The sequence below is a fragment of the Sminthopsis crassicaudata genome, chromosome 2 (genome assembly GCF_048593235.1).
Source record: "Sminthopsis crassicaudata isolate SCR6 chromosome 2, ASM4859323v1, whole genome shotgun sequence".
In the NCBI taxonomy this organism is placed as follows: Eukaryota; Metazoa; Chordata; class Mammalia; order Dasyuromorphia; family Dasyuridae; genus Sminthopsis; species Sminthopsis crassicaudata.
Genome location: NC_133618.1, coordinates 565,747,505 through 565,761,909, shown reverse-complemented (window position 1 = coordinate 565,761,909; position 14,405 = coordinate 565,747,505). Strand labels below are relative to the sequence as shown.

Below are 14,405 nucleotides of genomic sequence, written 5' to 3'. Positions count from 1 at the left end.
GCTCCAAATTGTTTTACAGAATGGTCGAATCATTATATAAGTTCAGCAACAGTACCTTGGTGTCTCATTTTCTCTACATTTCCTTCAACATTCATCATTTTCCTTTTCATATTAGCCAGTCTGATAGATGTGGGAGAGTAACTCAGAGTGGTTTTAATTTGCATTTCTCTGCTCAATAGTGATTTAGAGCAATTTTTATATGACTGTGGATAACTTTGTGATTACTTCATCTAAAAACTTCCTCTTCATATCCTTTGAATATATATCAGTTGAGGAATGGCTCTTATTTCTACAAACTGAGCACAGATCTTTTTGAAAGGACTTGAGACTTCTGGGTAGATCTCTAGTTAATGAGATTAACCTTGGATTGTATCAAAATGCAGACACTTCTGAGATGAGATAGATAAAGGTAAGCAGAAAAAGATGATAGTATGCAGATCAAAGGAACATACTATTTATGGGACAAAAGGCAAGCCACTTAACCTCATTAAGGCTTTATTTTCCTTATTTATAAAATGAGATCTGGATTATGTGAACCCTTAGACCCCTTCCAGCTCTACCAGCCCAATCTTTTATGATTCTTTCTTCTTGTGTAAATCATTGTTGGCTTTGGGGCTTTGCTTACTCTATCTCTTTCATCTGATATTTCTTCCTTAGACTCTTCTCTCTGCTCATTCCTATCCTATTTTCTTCCAGGCTTAGTTCAAATCCCAACTCCTCCCTGAAGTTCTATCTGACCTTATCTCACATTAATCTTTCTCTCTGAATTTTTGTAGCATCAGTATATCACACTATCTAGTCTTTATATAATATTATAATTCCTTGGCTATAATGTTCTAATCTCTTGTTTATAAAAAGCTCAAGATCAAAGTCTAGATTTTCTGCCTCTTCCCATCACAGAACTTTGGCTAGATAGTGCTAGGCACAGAGTAGGTAAAACAGAAAATATTTCTTGATTTGGTCTAAGCAGTCCAATACCTCCCTCAAAAGTGTTCTTCTATAAGTAGACTCTGAGATAACACTTCACTTGGAAGGTCGTTTTAAAAAGGGATCTTATTCCAGCATTTGGCTTAATGCAAAGAAGGGCTTAGCTCTGGTAACAGAACAGAATGAGCTCTTGGCAGCTGAGGGTCTGAACAAACCAAACCCTTATTGTGTAATTTTTATCTGGATTCCTCTGGGATTTAGGAGAGCATGAATAAATGCTCATGGGCTTCTCCTTTTTCAAATTATAGCCAAAAGATCACAGATATAGAGCTGGAAGAGAATTCAGCAGCCATGTAGTTTAATTCCTATATGTTACAAATAAGGAAACTGAAGCCCAGAGCTATTAAGTGACATATAAAATCACATAAATAATAAGCATCAGATGTGAGATTTGAACCAAAGTCCACTGAATTCAGAATCTTAAGCTCTTTCTGTTGTACCATGCTGACTCTCCTAGTTTACATACATGGAATCTGGGTCCCAGAAAAGTTAGGCCAAGGTGACAAAGCAAGTTTGAGGCAGTGTGAACTAGACTCCCGGTCTCTTGTCTCTCAGGTCAGTGGAATACATATAGATAGATAGAGATCCATAGTAGCTATGTTATCTATAACTATAAATCTCTCTGTGTCTTTTTCTCTGTGTCTCTATCTCTCTGTGTCTCTGTCTCTGTTCCTCCTCCTCCTCTTCCTCCTCTTCTTCCCTCTCACTTAAATTCCCATTCTTTGAATCATCTTGGTCCATTCTAGTGGGGCAAAATCCCACCTGGGAAGTGGATGGGATTATAGATCATAAGTTTAGAAGCCATTGAGTGCAACTCTCTTATTTTATAAGTGAGAAAAATAAGGCCCAGGGATGATGTGATATGTTCAAGGTCACACAAATATTAAGTCTCTGTTTTTGATTCCAGAACCAGTGTTGTAGATCCTAAAAGTCTCCTGGTGCTTTTTGCGGCAATGGCCTTAGCTTACCTGTGCCCTTTTTACAAGTGAATGGCAAGTGATAATTGCAAGGGACATCATTCCATTCACCCTTCTCATGCCAGATCATTACTACGCAGTCTTCTCCAGTGGCAAAGAAGTTGTCTGGTTGGTTGGGTCTCCAGTTCTCAAATTGCTGAGGACAGGATATGGAATAGAAAGTGAGAAGAGGACAAGAAGGAGAATGGGCCAGTTGCTTCTATCTGTGTTCCATTCTAGCTTTATTCTATCTCCCATCTCCAAATGTTTTACATCTTGCTTCTCATGAAGTGAAATTTAGTTTTTCATGACAGCAGAGGCTGCTTAGAGCATAGCAGCATTGTCCCTTATATCCTGGAGCATGCTCTTCCTTGATTATATAAATTTGAACTTCCACCATTACAGTCTCAAAACATTCAGTAAAAATTCACAGAATTTGCTGATGAGACATGTCATTTTCTCTCTTTTGAAGGAAATTAAGTGATCTGATTTTTCCAGTTTAGCTTGAATGTTTATTAGAAAGATGAATAAGAATCCATGAGAAAATCCTTCAAAGAAGACTCTATGGGGTTTAGGATGTAAAGAACAAATTCCCCTTTTCTGATACCTATCTGTCTTAGAAATCTTAGCTCATGTTCTTCTATTTTTATAAATCCTTCAACAATCATTTCAATCAGCAACAATCAACTCTTTCAAGACATATTAATTCTTATCTCTATTACTCACTTGGCACTTGTATTGTTTCATAAACTATTTTTTCTGACAGATGGTAAGCTTCTTGAGGGCAGGCAATCTGTATTAGGCTTCTATTTCTCCCCAAATGCCCAAATAAGCCTAAGTATATAATATAAGTGATCTCTAAATAAATCTTACTTTCTTTCCTTTCCTATGATTCTTTCTCCAAAGTTGAATCTCTATCCCAGCTGATTAACTAATGATTAACTAATCATTCAATAAGCATTTATTAAGTATTTAATATATTCTAGATATAAGCTTGGGATTCAAAGAAGCCACAAAAACTATTTCTTGCCCTCAAGGAGATTATAATGGGGGAAACTATATTAAATGTGAATTCTTATTATTTTTACCCCATCCTCTCTCTTTTTGCCTTGAGTATCATGGCATAACTAACTTACCAAGGGATGTCCATCTGACCAACGGAAATCACCCTCAATAGTTCTGTCATTGAGTCCAATCCATTGGTAGTCTTGGGCATTGTCTGAAGGGAAAAGTAAAAAGAGTGAGCATGACACACAAAGGGAGCTTGATTGAAAAAATAATGAACATAATCTGAGAAGATGGAGATATGGAAAAAGTGTAATGGGGAGTCAGGTATCTCATATTTTTGAGTCCTTATGAACTTGGTCCCAGGGGACATCCAAGAGTCTAGGCCTGAATGCTTACATACTCACAAGGTATTAAATAACTTTCTAATGATGGCACAAGTTGGTAAAATACATGTGAGTGATCTTTACTGTTTCAAGGATGCTTTAATATTATAGGAAGTTGTCCCAAATGGAGCAAAAGGTGGTCTGACTCAGAAGTCTTAACTGAGTTGTTGGACACTACCCATTTTTGAGAGAATACTTTAGTTTTTGGAACTTGACGTATCTTCACCCATAATTTTTTTACTTCACTAGTCAGACTCTGCTCCTACAATGCAGTTCTCTGTGCTTGCTCATCCTTAACTACCCAACCTTGGTGGGCCCCTTTGCACTCACTGTTGACAAACTCCTGTTCTTCAGGTGTGACAATGCTGCTCAGGTGAGAATGGTGCTGTCGGCACTGGCTCTCTGCGTCTACCCAGGTTTCCCGGTCAGGAAAGTGCCGGTAACAGTGTCCTTGGAATTTGGTCCAGCCCTCTTCGCAAATCTCCTGGTCTAAAATAAACATCAAGGACATGAAGGGACATTCAAAGATTGATCAGAGACCCTGGTCTTGATCAAGTTACCTCAAATACCAGGTGTACAAGTGAGGGGAGAGGCTCAGGCCTTAAGCAGGAAAAGACTGGGCCCTGCTCACAGGAATCTCAGAGCTCTGGCTGGGAGATTCTAGCGACTCTGCATCCCTGCCATTGACCCAGAAATATCTTGTCTGTTGAAGACAAGTTCTAGAGGAGAAGTGTCAAATTCATGGCCTGCAGCCCATTCCTGAATGAACCCTGGATTAAATTAAAGTGTACTTAGGAAATATTTAGTAAAGTAAATAAAAATAAAATGAAACATAGCTAACATCATATTTTAAAGCTAAGTAAATACATGACCCACAGAGATCCTTATGCAATATCTGTATTTGACACCACTGTTCTAGAGGATGGGCATTCTCTTATCAACCTTACCTTTTTCTCAACAAAAACAAATTTTAATTTAAGAAGTAGAGAAGCGAGAGAAAAAAGAGTAGAAGTCAGATGGAGAGGATAAAGTAGTTTAGAAAGGCCAGAAGTTATCACAGACATGGGGAGGAACATAAAAGTTGGTAGGGGCAAAGGACTGAAGACAATAGAGGGATAAATAGTGTGGGACATTTGTTATAGAGTTGGAACTATCTTTCTAGCAAATCATGAAATAGATACATAAGCAAAAATGAAATGACCCAACTTCATGAAAAGGTAGGAGTCGGAGCTTTGGAAAAACTTGTTCCATAATAGGCTCAGCCTTTGGACCTACCACCTGCATGTTATATGAGAGACACACCAAAGTGAGGGCAGTTGGCTCTTGGGCCTTTTTCCCAGCTTCAGGAGATAATGGAGAGAGGATTGATTCATTGATTAATCCTATGGTTGGATACCGAACTCTTATGAAATACAAAGTAACAGAGGCTTACAGAAAATTATGGGATCTAAGGAAAGTCATGAATTTAAGGGGATATCTGCCATGGAGATTTGTTATTGTTATTTATATTTCCAATACAAATTTCTTATTTAACCCTCAATAGCCTCTCATTTGAAATATTGAGTCATGAGGATGCTGGTTTAGGAGTAGTAGAATTTCTTCTTCTCGTGTGTATGCAAGTTCACTTCTTTGCATACTCATCTTTGTGGGCTAAGGTCTGATTGCCCTGTTGAGGAAGCAGAAAACAAAAAAATGTGGTAGCTAGAGAACTAAAAAACCAAATATAGATGTGAAGGCTAGGGGCAGATTTGAAGGCAAGAGGAGAGGTGTAAGCACTCTGTTCTGTGAGCATTAGTAAGTCTAGAAAGGAAGTGTTAAGGTTATTAATAAGAATAGGAAAGTTTTAGAGCTGGAAAGGACCTTAGGTTCTTTATTTTACAGAAGGGAAAAACTGAGACAGAGGTAAAGTGACTTGCCCATAATCACATAGATAGTGTCAGAGCTGGTACTTTATCCAATTCTCTCACTCCTGTTTTGTTCAGTGGTCTGTGCATCACATTTATGCTGTTCTCTTCATTCCTCCCATTACTGCTGCCCACACTTTTCCCATGAGACAAAATGAGATGTTGAGGAGATAACCAGAGCAAGGATTATAGTGATATCAGTTCCACTCCCCCAAGATATTTGGCTGGATCCTGAAGAACTGGCCATTTTGACCTATCACTTTCCACCCAGCTTAGGAGGTGATGCTCAGAGTCAAAACTAGCAAAGCAAAGCAAGAAGGAGCAATATCTAAGGGAGAGATGGAGAGAAGAATCTATGAAGGAGGCTCTTTCAAAGGCAGAGAAGCAGGCAACCAGAAGAGGAAGCCCAAGTAAGGTCTGAGAAGTAATGCGATTTAAACTGAGAGGATTTGTTAATACGTTGATATTGAAGACAGCAAAGTCAAGATAGAGCAAAGTCTTAGAGGGATTTGATCTACGACACCCATGACTAAGAAGAGCAATTGAACTTTATCTGAAGGAATTTTTGTTTGGAAACTGTCAATTTCCTATCCTCATTCTGAAAGATTTTACCTCCCTCCCATCTCCATGGTCAAAAGTATTGTCTTTGTGGTATATTCCAGAATGCTCCCCCTCTTCCATTTTGCTCTTCTTCCCTTGTTATGATTACCCAAGCAACCTTGGGGAGAAGATCCTTGAAGCCCTTGTTTCCCATCTTGAGTAAGACTCCATACCAACTTCTTGGGGTCCCAGAGTTAGGGGAAGGTTGAGGCATTCCTTCCAGAAGTATTATACTCCATTGTGAATTCTGTTCTCTTACATGGAAGTGTCATGGGACATGGGTTGTAGTTATTGCACATCCCGCATCCCATTCCTTCCCCAATACTATATCCATACAATGGGACAAGGAATATCTATCTTGGGACTTAAATGGGTCTCAGCTGAGTTCTTGGAGGTTTCTGATACTCTCTCTCAATCACTGCTGGCACAGTCAAATAAAATGGCCTATGCAACTAACATGCTTCCACAGCTCTCCGTGGGATACTGCTACGAGGTCTCGAGGATCTGCTCTTTTCAAGATGAGCTGGCTCTGAGATCCAGGAAATCTATGATGCTTCCAGTTAGAAAAAACAGATTGGAAGGCACTGAAGATGAGCCAAGTAGATGGTCTCAGTCAGAATCCTGGAAGGGTCTATGAGGCCCAAGTGTTACTTAGCATTTGGTATGTTAGCCCTGGTTTTGGTAAGCCCCAGGAGAGCAAACCTAGCCTGTATTCATCTAAAACCAGATTCTTTTCTGACAAGTCAATTTCTCTCTTTCCATGGGCTTCCAAATCCACTTCTATGAGAGGAAAGATGGCAAAGGAGAAAGAGAAGCTGAGTGACAAATGCAGTGCCCGTTGCTATTGTCACCGAAAGTTACAGAGATGGAGGCATCATGCTGCTATCCTCATTCATGCATAACCCTCGTTCCCCGCCCATGCTTGAGAAACCAGAAGACTCCAAGATGGCAAATCTGTTTGTTTGTTTTTTTCTTGAGAGAAGAGAGAGGCAGCTCAGCCTTGGTGACATGGTGATCAAGAGGGATCAGTGTCATTATGGTCAGTATTTCCATCCAGGAAGATACAGGGTCACCAGGGAGAAAGCAAAATCTTGCCACCCCACAACTTCCTTCAAGACAAACGCATGAAATTAGCAACTCCCTTCAGTTGGATGCATTCCTGTCCTGGTGAGTTTTAGGAGAGCAGAGTAGGTTGGAAGTCCTGGGGAGGATTAGTGCTCCAAAGATCCCACACAGACCCAGATTCCAAGGTTGCACTTTGGCCCATACATCCTGTTCTGCATTCATATTTGAAACATCCAAAAAGAGGATTTTCTAGTTGTGCAGCAAGACATCTCAGTCACCTCCTCAAAAACTGTCGCTTGGCTGGTGTGATGGGTCACAGCACCATCTACCTGAAAATAAGGCTCTTTCTCAATGGAGAGGCTGTTGCTTAGAGTTAGAAGCTAGACTGGAAAATCTCAGGAAGAAAAAAGGAAGAGTTGGGGAGAAGGGAAGGAAACACGGATACGGTGGTTAGTTACATTAGCTGAAGCTGGGGTGGCCGTACCGATCTTACACAGGTCCCCTCCGTAGCTGGGAAGGCATAAGCATGTGAAAGAGTCGATGCCATCCATGCAGGTACCTCCATTCAGACAGGGGTTTGAGAAGCATTCATCAATGTCTGTAAGAAACGAAGGGCTGCCATTAGGACCTCTGGCAGACAAATCCAGGGTGAGGATGGCCATCGCTCCACTGGTCCAGGTAAGACCGGCTGTTTGTGGAGAGGACTGGAGGGGGATTGGTATGTTGCCCTAAGTACTGTTGTTGCTGCTGCTGCTGCTATTCCTATTGAAGCTTTAAATGACGTCCCAAGAAACAGAAGACAGAAGTTATCCTGGGTGTGGTGGGGAGTGTCAGGTAGCATATCCCAGGTCATATTGCCATAATACCAAGTGATTTGCATGAGATTAATGGTAAAGTTCCTCCCAGAAGTTGCAGCTTCCTAATATTGCCTTAGGCAATGGATCTGGTTTCCAGAAAGGGCTCACTAAGCTTCTAGGTGATCTCTAGAAAAATAGTCGTCATATTCCATGTCTCACTAGATCATAAAAGTCTTCGGTGTTTCCGGAGATCTAATTATCCTGGAGTTCTGGACCAATTTTTAATTAAAAAGATGTGAAGGAGGGTAAAATTGTAGAGCAGTTATGGTAAAAAAGAAAAGTTTGCAAAGATGATATTTTAAGAACTGATAAATGGTCCACTGAGTGAATGTAGTGCATGATAGCAGAAGGCATTCACCACATAAAAGAAAATGCATTCCTATGCTGCAATTATCTTTTTAGTGAACTCTTCTTGAAGCTCTAGGATACTTCCTAAGACTATGGGCACTAAATTTATTGGGGATTTTTGTGGACAGTAGGGTGAAATGCCTTGACTTCCTAGTAATCTTCTAAGGATAGTTTACTTTAGACTCAATATTCCAGAAGATGATTTTTCAACTGAGATAGCCTGGAGAGCTAGAAGCTTTGTGCTTATTAGGTACTTGTCAGTTCATCTTGAATGATTCAGGAGCTAGTTTTTCCAGTCTTGTTATTCAGTTGTTTTAGTTGTATCCAATACTTTGTGACTCCATTTGGGGTTTTCTTGACAAAGATATTAGAATAGTTTGCCATTTGCTTCTTCAGCTCATTTTGTATGAGAAAATTGAGGCAGAATTAAGTGACTTGCTCAGTCATACAAAAGTGCCCTGAGGATGAATTTGAATTCATGTTTTCCTGAATTCAAGCCTGGTGCTCTATCTGCTGGGCCATTTAGCTGTCAGTTTTATTCAGTAAGTATGGTGATTGATGAGCTCTGGGATGTTATTTTGCCAAATCTCCATCTCCCACTTCTGCTTCTAATAGACCCTTCCACTCTTCTGTTCTTCTGATGTTCAGATGATGTCACCAACAATTTTTTTTCTTATTTTTTCAGACAGGTGGGTTAAAATGATTAATTTGCCCAGTGGTTCTGGATAAATTATAGTGTCAAGGACAAAGGTCTGTAAGAACTGAATAACCTGGAATTGTCCTCTTTCACCTTGACACCCCACAATAACTCAAAAATTCCTTCCCCCATCCTCTGAATTTGACCTCCAAAGCTGAGAATATCCAAAGAGTTTAGTATGGGCCAGACACATTGTGACTGATGAATATCTTATCCATCTTCTCCCTTCCAGGCTGAAGAGGATAAGGAAATGCTCATTTCCCCTTGTTATGGTATCATGGATTGATTGTTATAAACCCTCACATTTATCCATAGGGTATCATTGGAGTGAATGGTTATTTCTGATTTGAAGGAGCTATATATACTTTGCTCTATACTTAGACTTATGGCACCATACAAGGACCATGACTTCTAAATAAGAAACTTGGGGGGAAATTCCAAAATGTCAAGGTGCTGCTCTCATAGGGGTTATATTATCATCTGGTTCAGTATATTGTTGGAATAGGATCCAGATATTATGTGTCCACCGGTACAAATGTGCAGAGAAAAATGTGTTGAACTTTTTCCTTAATATTTTAGAGAGGTCAAATCCAGATGAAACTCATATTTGAGAAGACTAAGAATCTCAAGTCTCTGGTAAGACAATTAATGAACTTTCTTTTTGATCCTGACATTAGCTTTGAAACTAAGTTCCCTTATCTTATTAGGATAGAAGGTAAACTCACTCAGCTTGAAGGTTGAACGTCTCCATCTTTCTTATCCTTAAATTCTTTCATATTTTATTATCAGAGAAGTTAAAGAATGGGTCAAAAATTGATAGATTCAAGTTAAATCTGCTGAAATTCATCCAGTTGAAGATTCAAACCCTATCCAATCCAAAAAAGATAACTAAACCTAAAATGAGGGAGAGGGGAGGGGAGCAAATCCCAAAATGCATATAGGGATTGATGATAATCTCAACATACACTAGGTTTCCCAGCAGCAGCAGTAGCAACAATAGGTCACGCTGTAAAGTGGAAGGTGGAAGTGGAGAGGGTTCTCACCTGAATAAAAAAGCAAGAGTTCTTTGCTCATTAGCTTCGATTATATGTCAGGGTAAAGCATCCTGTTGGCAATGGGAATAAAGCAAAAACAGCAGCTAAAGCAGAATATTCAGCAGGGAATAAGGTTGATTTCTGGAACAGGCAGAAACATTCATTAATTGGCTAGAGAACTTGGTACCATGGTCAGAGACTTTTAAGTCAGGGAGGAAGGGAGGGAGACACAAAAGAAGGTCATCCACTATAGTTGACCATGGTACCAAGAAAGGTACACATAAATTGATCTAAATGACATGGCCATCACACATGATCCAATGTAGACACTTAGACTGATGGAAACTACAATGAACAAAATCACATGCTGACTTCCCAGAAAACAGATGTTCCATGGTTATCTTAGAGGTAAAAGATAAAGGAAAAAGTAGTCTTTATTGGGTCATGAATTCTTGATTTATGTTGTAGTCTGCTGCAGTCATTCCCTTCTCTGGACTGAGTATAGGAAAAAAAAAGGCATCTCAAATTTTCAAAGGTTGTCAGCTCTTTCTCTGATCTGGAGTAATCAAGATCTTGACAAGTTCCCTTTTTCTCTTCATGGTCTGTTTCTTCTCCTCTCAGATGAAGAGTCTTTAAAGCTCTGGGATACTTCTTAATTTCTGAAACTGTGAGGAGAATTTAGCTTCATCAAATTTCATCTGAGAGATAAAAATTCCAAACAAGTCAAGAAGAGGTAGATGGAAATTTTGCCATTCTATGTGTCTGCTTTGGGAAATAGGAAAAGTCCTGTGGGGGAGAGGGATGCAAATCAACTATCATGGGAAAAAAATGTTATAAAAATACAAATGTGAAGTGGTTGAGGTTCCGAAAATGATCTTAGAAGTTGGGCCTTTGTCACACATGGAGGAGGAAGATTTCAGGGCTCATTGTACTGACCTCAAAGTCTGGCATTTCATGATTTTATGTCTGGTATACACAGTGGGAGCATAACGAACAGCTTGTGAACGTTGGTTGGGCAATCCAGAAAGGATCAGGATGCTTAAGGTTCTTTTCCAGTCTCCTTTCAACAAGTGGAATGGTTTTAATTAATGACAAATAACTCTTCATCCAAAGTACCTAAAACTATGAGCTCATCCATCTTCATAGGAGTCCTTTAGCAAAAGGGAAAATTCACCTTGGATTCCCGTGTTAAGGTCAGGAAAATAGAGGTAGAGATTGAAGGAGATTTGGAATGACATCATCAGAAATGGTGATTTTTCCCAATGCTCTGGCCAACGTACTTGCCTTATTATCTGTCCATGTCAAGAATACAGATTGAAAAGTTATTTTGGACTCAGAAAGAGGTAGTATTTGACTTATAAGAACTGAAGAAAGTTCAAAATTTAGTGTTTTTTTTTTTTTTTTAATCTACCGTATTCTGGATAGATGATGCCAGGGGTAATTCTCCAGTCTGAGTGGTGGAAGTTTAATTATTTAGCTTCACAGATACATCCAGTTTTGCATAATATTGCACTCATATATAAATCTGATAAGAACTATAAAGAATAAGGGTAATTTGACATGAGAATGACTGAAAAAAAAAGTTCTTTATAATTTACAAAGCCTCATTTAAAATCTTATCGTTATCTACAATAATAGCTAATTTTTATAGTGTTTCCTATGTGCTAGGCACTGTGCTAAGTGCTTTACAATTATCATCTCATTTTGTTCTAACAAACCTGGGAAGTAGGTGCTATTATTATCATCTTCCTTTTAAAGATGAAGAAACTGAGGCAAAAGAGATTAAATAGTTTGTCCAAGTTACAGAACTAGTAAGTGAATGAGATAATTTTTAACTCAGGTCCTGACTGCTGGCTTGTACTCTATCCATTATGCTACCTGGCTGCTTTACATCTCATTTAAAACTTCACAATATTCCTAGGAGGTAAATTCTAGAGTTATGAATTTGTAAGGATAAGGAAACTGAGGCTCACAGAATGTAAGTGACTTGCTCAGTGGCACTCAGTGGTAAGTATGGAGGGATTCAAATCCAAGGACTAGTTCTAGTCCAGGACTTTACTTAAGTATAGACAGGCCTTCTGCTTCTAATTAAACAAATAATGATATAAAAAATTTACTCATCTTGTTAGGGCCTGATAATTACACAATTGTGAAAACATATTGATCATCTACAATTCAGTTCAACTGGATGTTTAAAGTACATATTTTTTCTGCAAAACCAATACAAATGGTAATACAGCACTTTAATATGCCAGGGAGAATGTTTCCCCATCTAGGGAGAAAACTTTCTTTGAAATATAAACTTTTCCCTGGGGAAAGAGAAAAATGCTAGCTCTCAAGCTCAGAGCATGAAAGCTAGAAAGTGAAATCTGGCAGTTAACAGAAAGAGAAACTGATTAAGTTTTATGTTCTCAGCCCTCTTAACTACCCAGTTAAGTAGAGCCCAAACAGCTCCATTGGTGAGCAGAAAATTAGATGTGAAATCTGGTTTTAGTTTTAATGCCCCCAGGTGCTAGTTAGCAATAGAAGGGAGGATTCTGAAATGGATTAGATTAGTGCATACAGTTCTGCCTTTAATCACTTAGGGATCAGAGAATTCATTAAATGGATGTTTATTGCAGTGTCAAAATTGCTGATTAATAATTTATCAAGGACTTGTTTAGGGAATACTTGCTAAACAAGACAAAGATAATTGTCAAGTCCTTTCTCTTAGGACTAATTATAGGCTCAAACCCCCAGCACTTCAGATGTTTCTTTAGTTATTCAAATATTGCAGTAAGAAAAATGCTATGTCTTTGAAAACTGCCAGAACCTTTGGCCCTGTTCTAAATGATGAATAGGCATGGAGCCCAGGTAAAAGTCACTGCTTTTGTTCCGAAAGTGCCTTTGGAAAGGCTAAGTGAGTAAATGATGAATCTTCTTGACAGGAAAGATACTGGAGTGGTTTGCCATTTCCTACTCTGGTTCATTATACAGAGGAGGAAACTAAGGCAAACAGGAATGTAAGTGTCTGAGCCTGGATTTAAACTCAGGTCTTCCTACTCCAGACCTGGCATTCCATCCACTTTTTTATGTAGCTGCCCCCAAATTGAACTAATAATTGAATTTTTAGCTCACAGAGAAAACAATGACTTAGGACAAGCCCCTTTGGTCTTATGTTAGACTAACTCCCAAAGAGAAGAAGTTTTATTTACCATTTTACTTCTAAGGAAACCCAGAGCTTGACAAAAGTGATATCAGGCTGTCAGATCTTTCTTTCAGAAGCTTTTTAAAAAGTTCATCTGGGAGCTTCCATTAGCACAGTGGGCTAAGTGGATTAAGACCTAAATTCTGGTTTTGTCTCCATCACTCATTCATTATGTGATGCTGGCTAAGTCCTGGAGTTCCTCCCCTCTGCTCAGCTTAACTGCAGAGTAGCTCTAGATATCATCTACCTCATGGGGATATTGGAGGAGCAATAGTCAGAAAGCCCTGTGGAAGCATAAAATGCTTAGCCAATGCTGGATAAAAAGGGCCTATAATAAATTAGGTAAGCTCCACTTAACACCAGTCTCCTCATTTTCAGGCCTGCTTGCTGCTCAAAGACTTCAATCCTGCTGAAGCAGTCAGAGATGGCTGACTTTTTTCTATTAGCATTTTGGTATTGTTTCAAGCTGGAGACAGAATTACCAAATATCAGAAAAAGCCAAAAGGACGGAGCACGTTCTGATCCTGAAAGTCAGTTTTGGTTTTCTCAAGATTTATTCTGTTCTTTCAAACCTAAGAAACTTCCAAATTAACACAGGATAAACTAAAAGAGAAATTTGGCATAGTGTCTTGTCATCCCTTTACTGCAGCAAAACATTATCCTCTGAGTTAACTTGATTAATTTTCTCTGTACTGTCATTCAATAGTGAGTTTTATGGATGGGACTCTGGAAAAATGTCCTGAAAAATTTTCTCCAGGTTTAGGATGTTTGAAAACTGAACTCATTCCTGCTCATGGCTGGTTCTCTCATCCTCAGTTCAGCCATCAGCAGCTTCTCTAGCCCTGGAATGCTGGAAAATTCAGAGATATACTCTCTTCACCCCAAATGGAAGGCAGCTATAGAGATTTCAGGGTGTATGGCAAAGAGAAGGAGTCAATCCCATCCCCAAAGTCACTAGTACCCCATGGATACCTTTGTATTAAAAATGAACTTTGCTTGTAAAAGTCATCATTTGTTGACCAGGAAATTAATCCCTTTGTAGTTGGTCGTCTTGAGAATAAACTCTTTCCACCCCCACACAAGCAATCCCTTTGGAATAGGAGAAAAGTTTTAAGGAGTACAGTATTCATATATAATCACAGTTGAAAAAAGAACTCATTTTACTATACACATTATATATTCCAACTTCTATTTATATATACATATATATTTCCTGTATATATGCTATATACAGTATATTTATTATATATTATATACCTATATAATATGTAATAAGGGAGTTAGTTTGAATATATACATATATATAAGTACAATATACCTTAAACATATACATTATACATTGTATACTTGGTTTTGTTCTGATTTTTCCTTCTATAACT

The 14,405-nt window shown here is 38.7% G+C and overlaps 1 protein-coding gene across 1 annotated transcript in view; it reads right to left on the bottom strand.

Moving 5' to 3' along the window:
• ACAN (aggrecan) overlaps positions 1 to 14,405 on the bottom strand; it is a 91,724-nt gene that overhangs the window by 2,415 nt on the left and 74,904 nt on the right. The window contains 4 exon segments of the mRNA XM_074295121.1: positions 1,956 to 2,100; positions 3,080 to 3,162; positions 3,665 to 3,823; positions 7,388 to 7,501. Of these exon segments, the coding sequence (XP_074151222.1) occupies positions 1,956 to 2,100; positions 3,080 to 3,162; positions 3,665 to 3,823; positions 7,388 to 7,501 (501 nt within the window).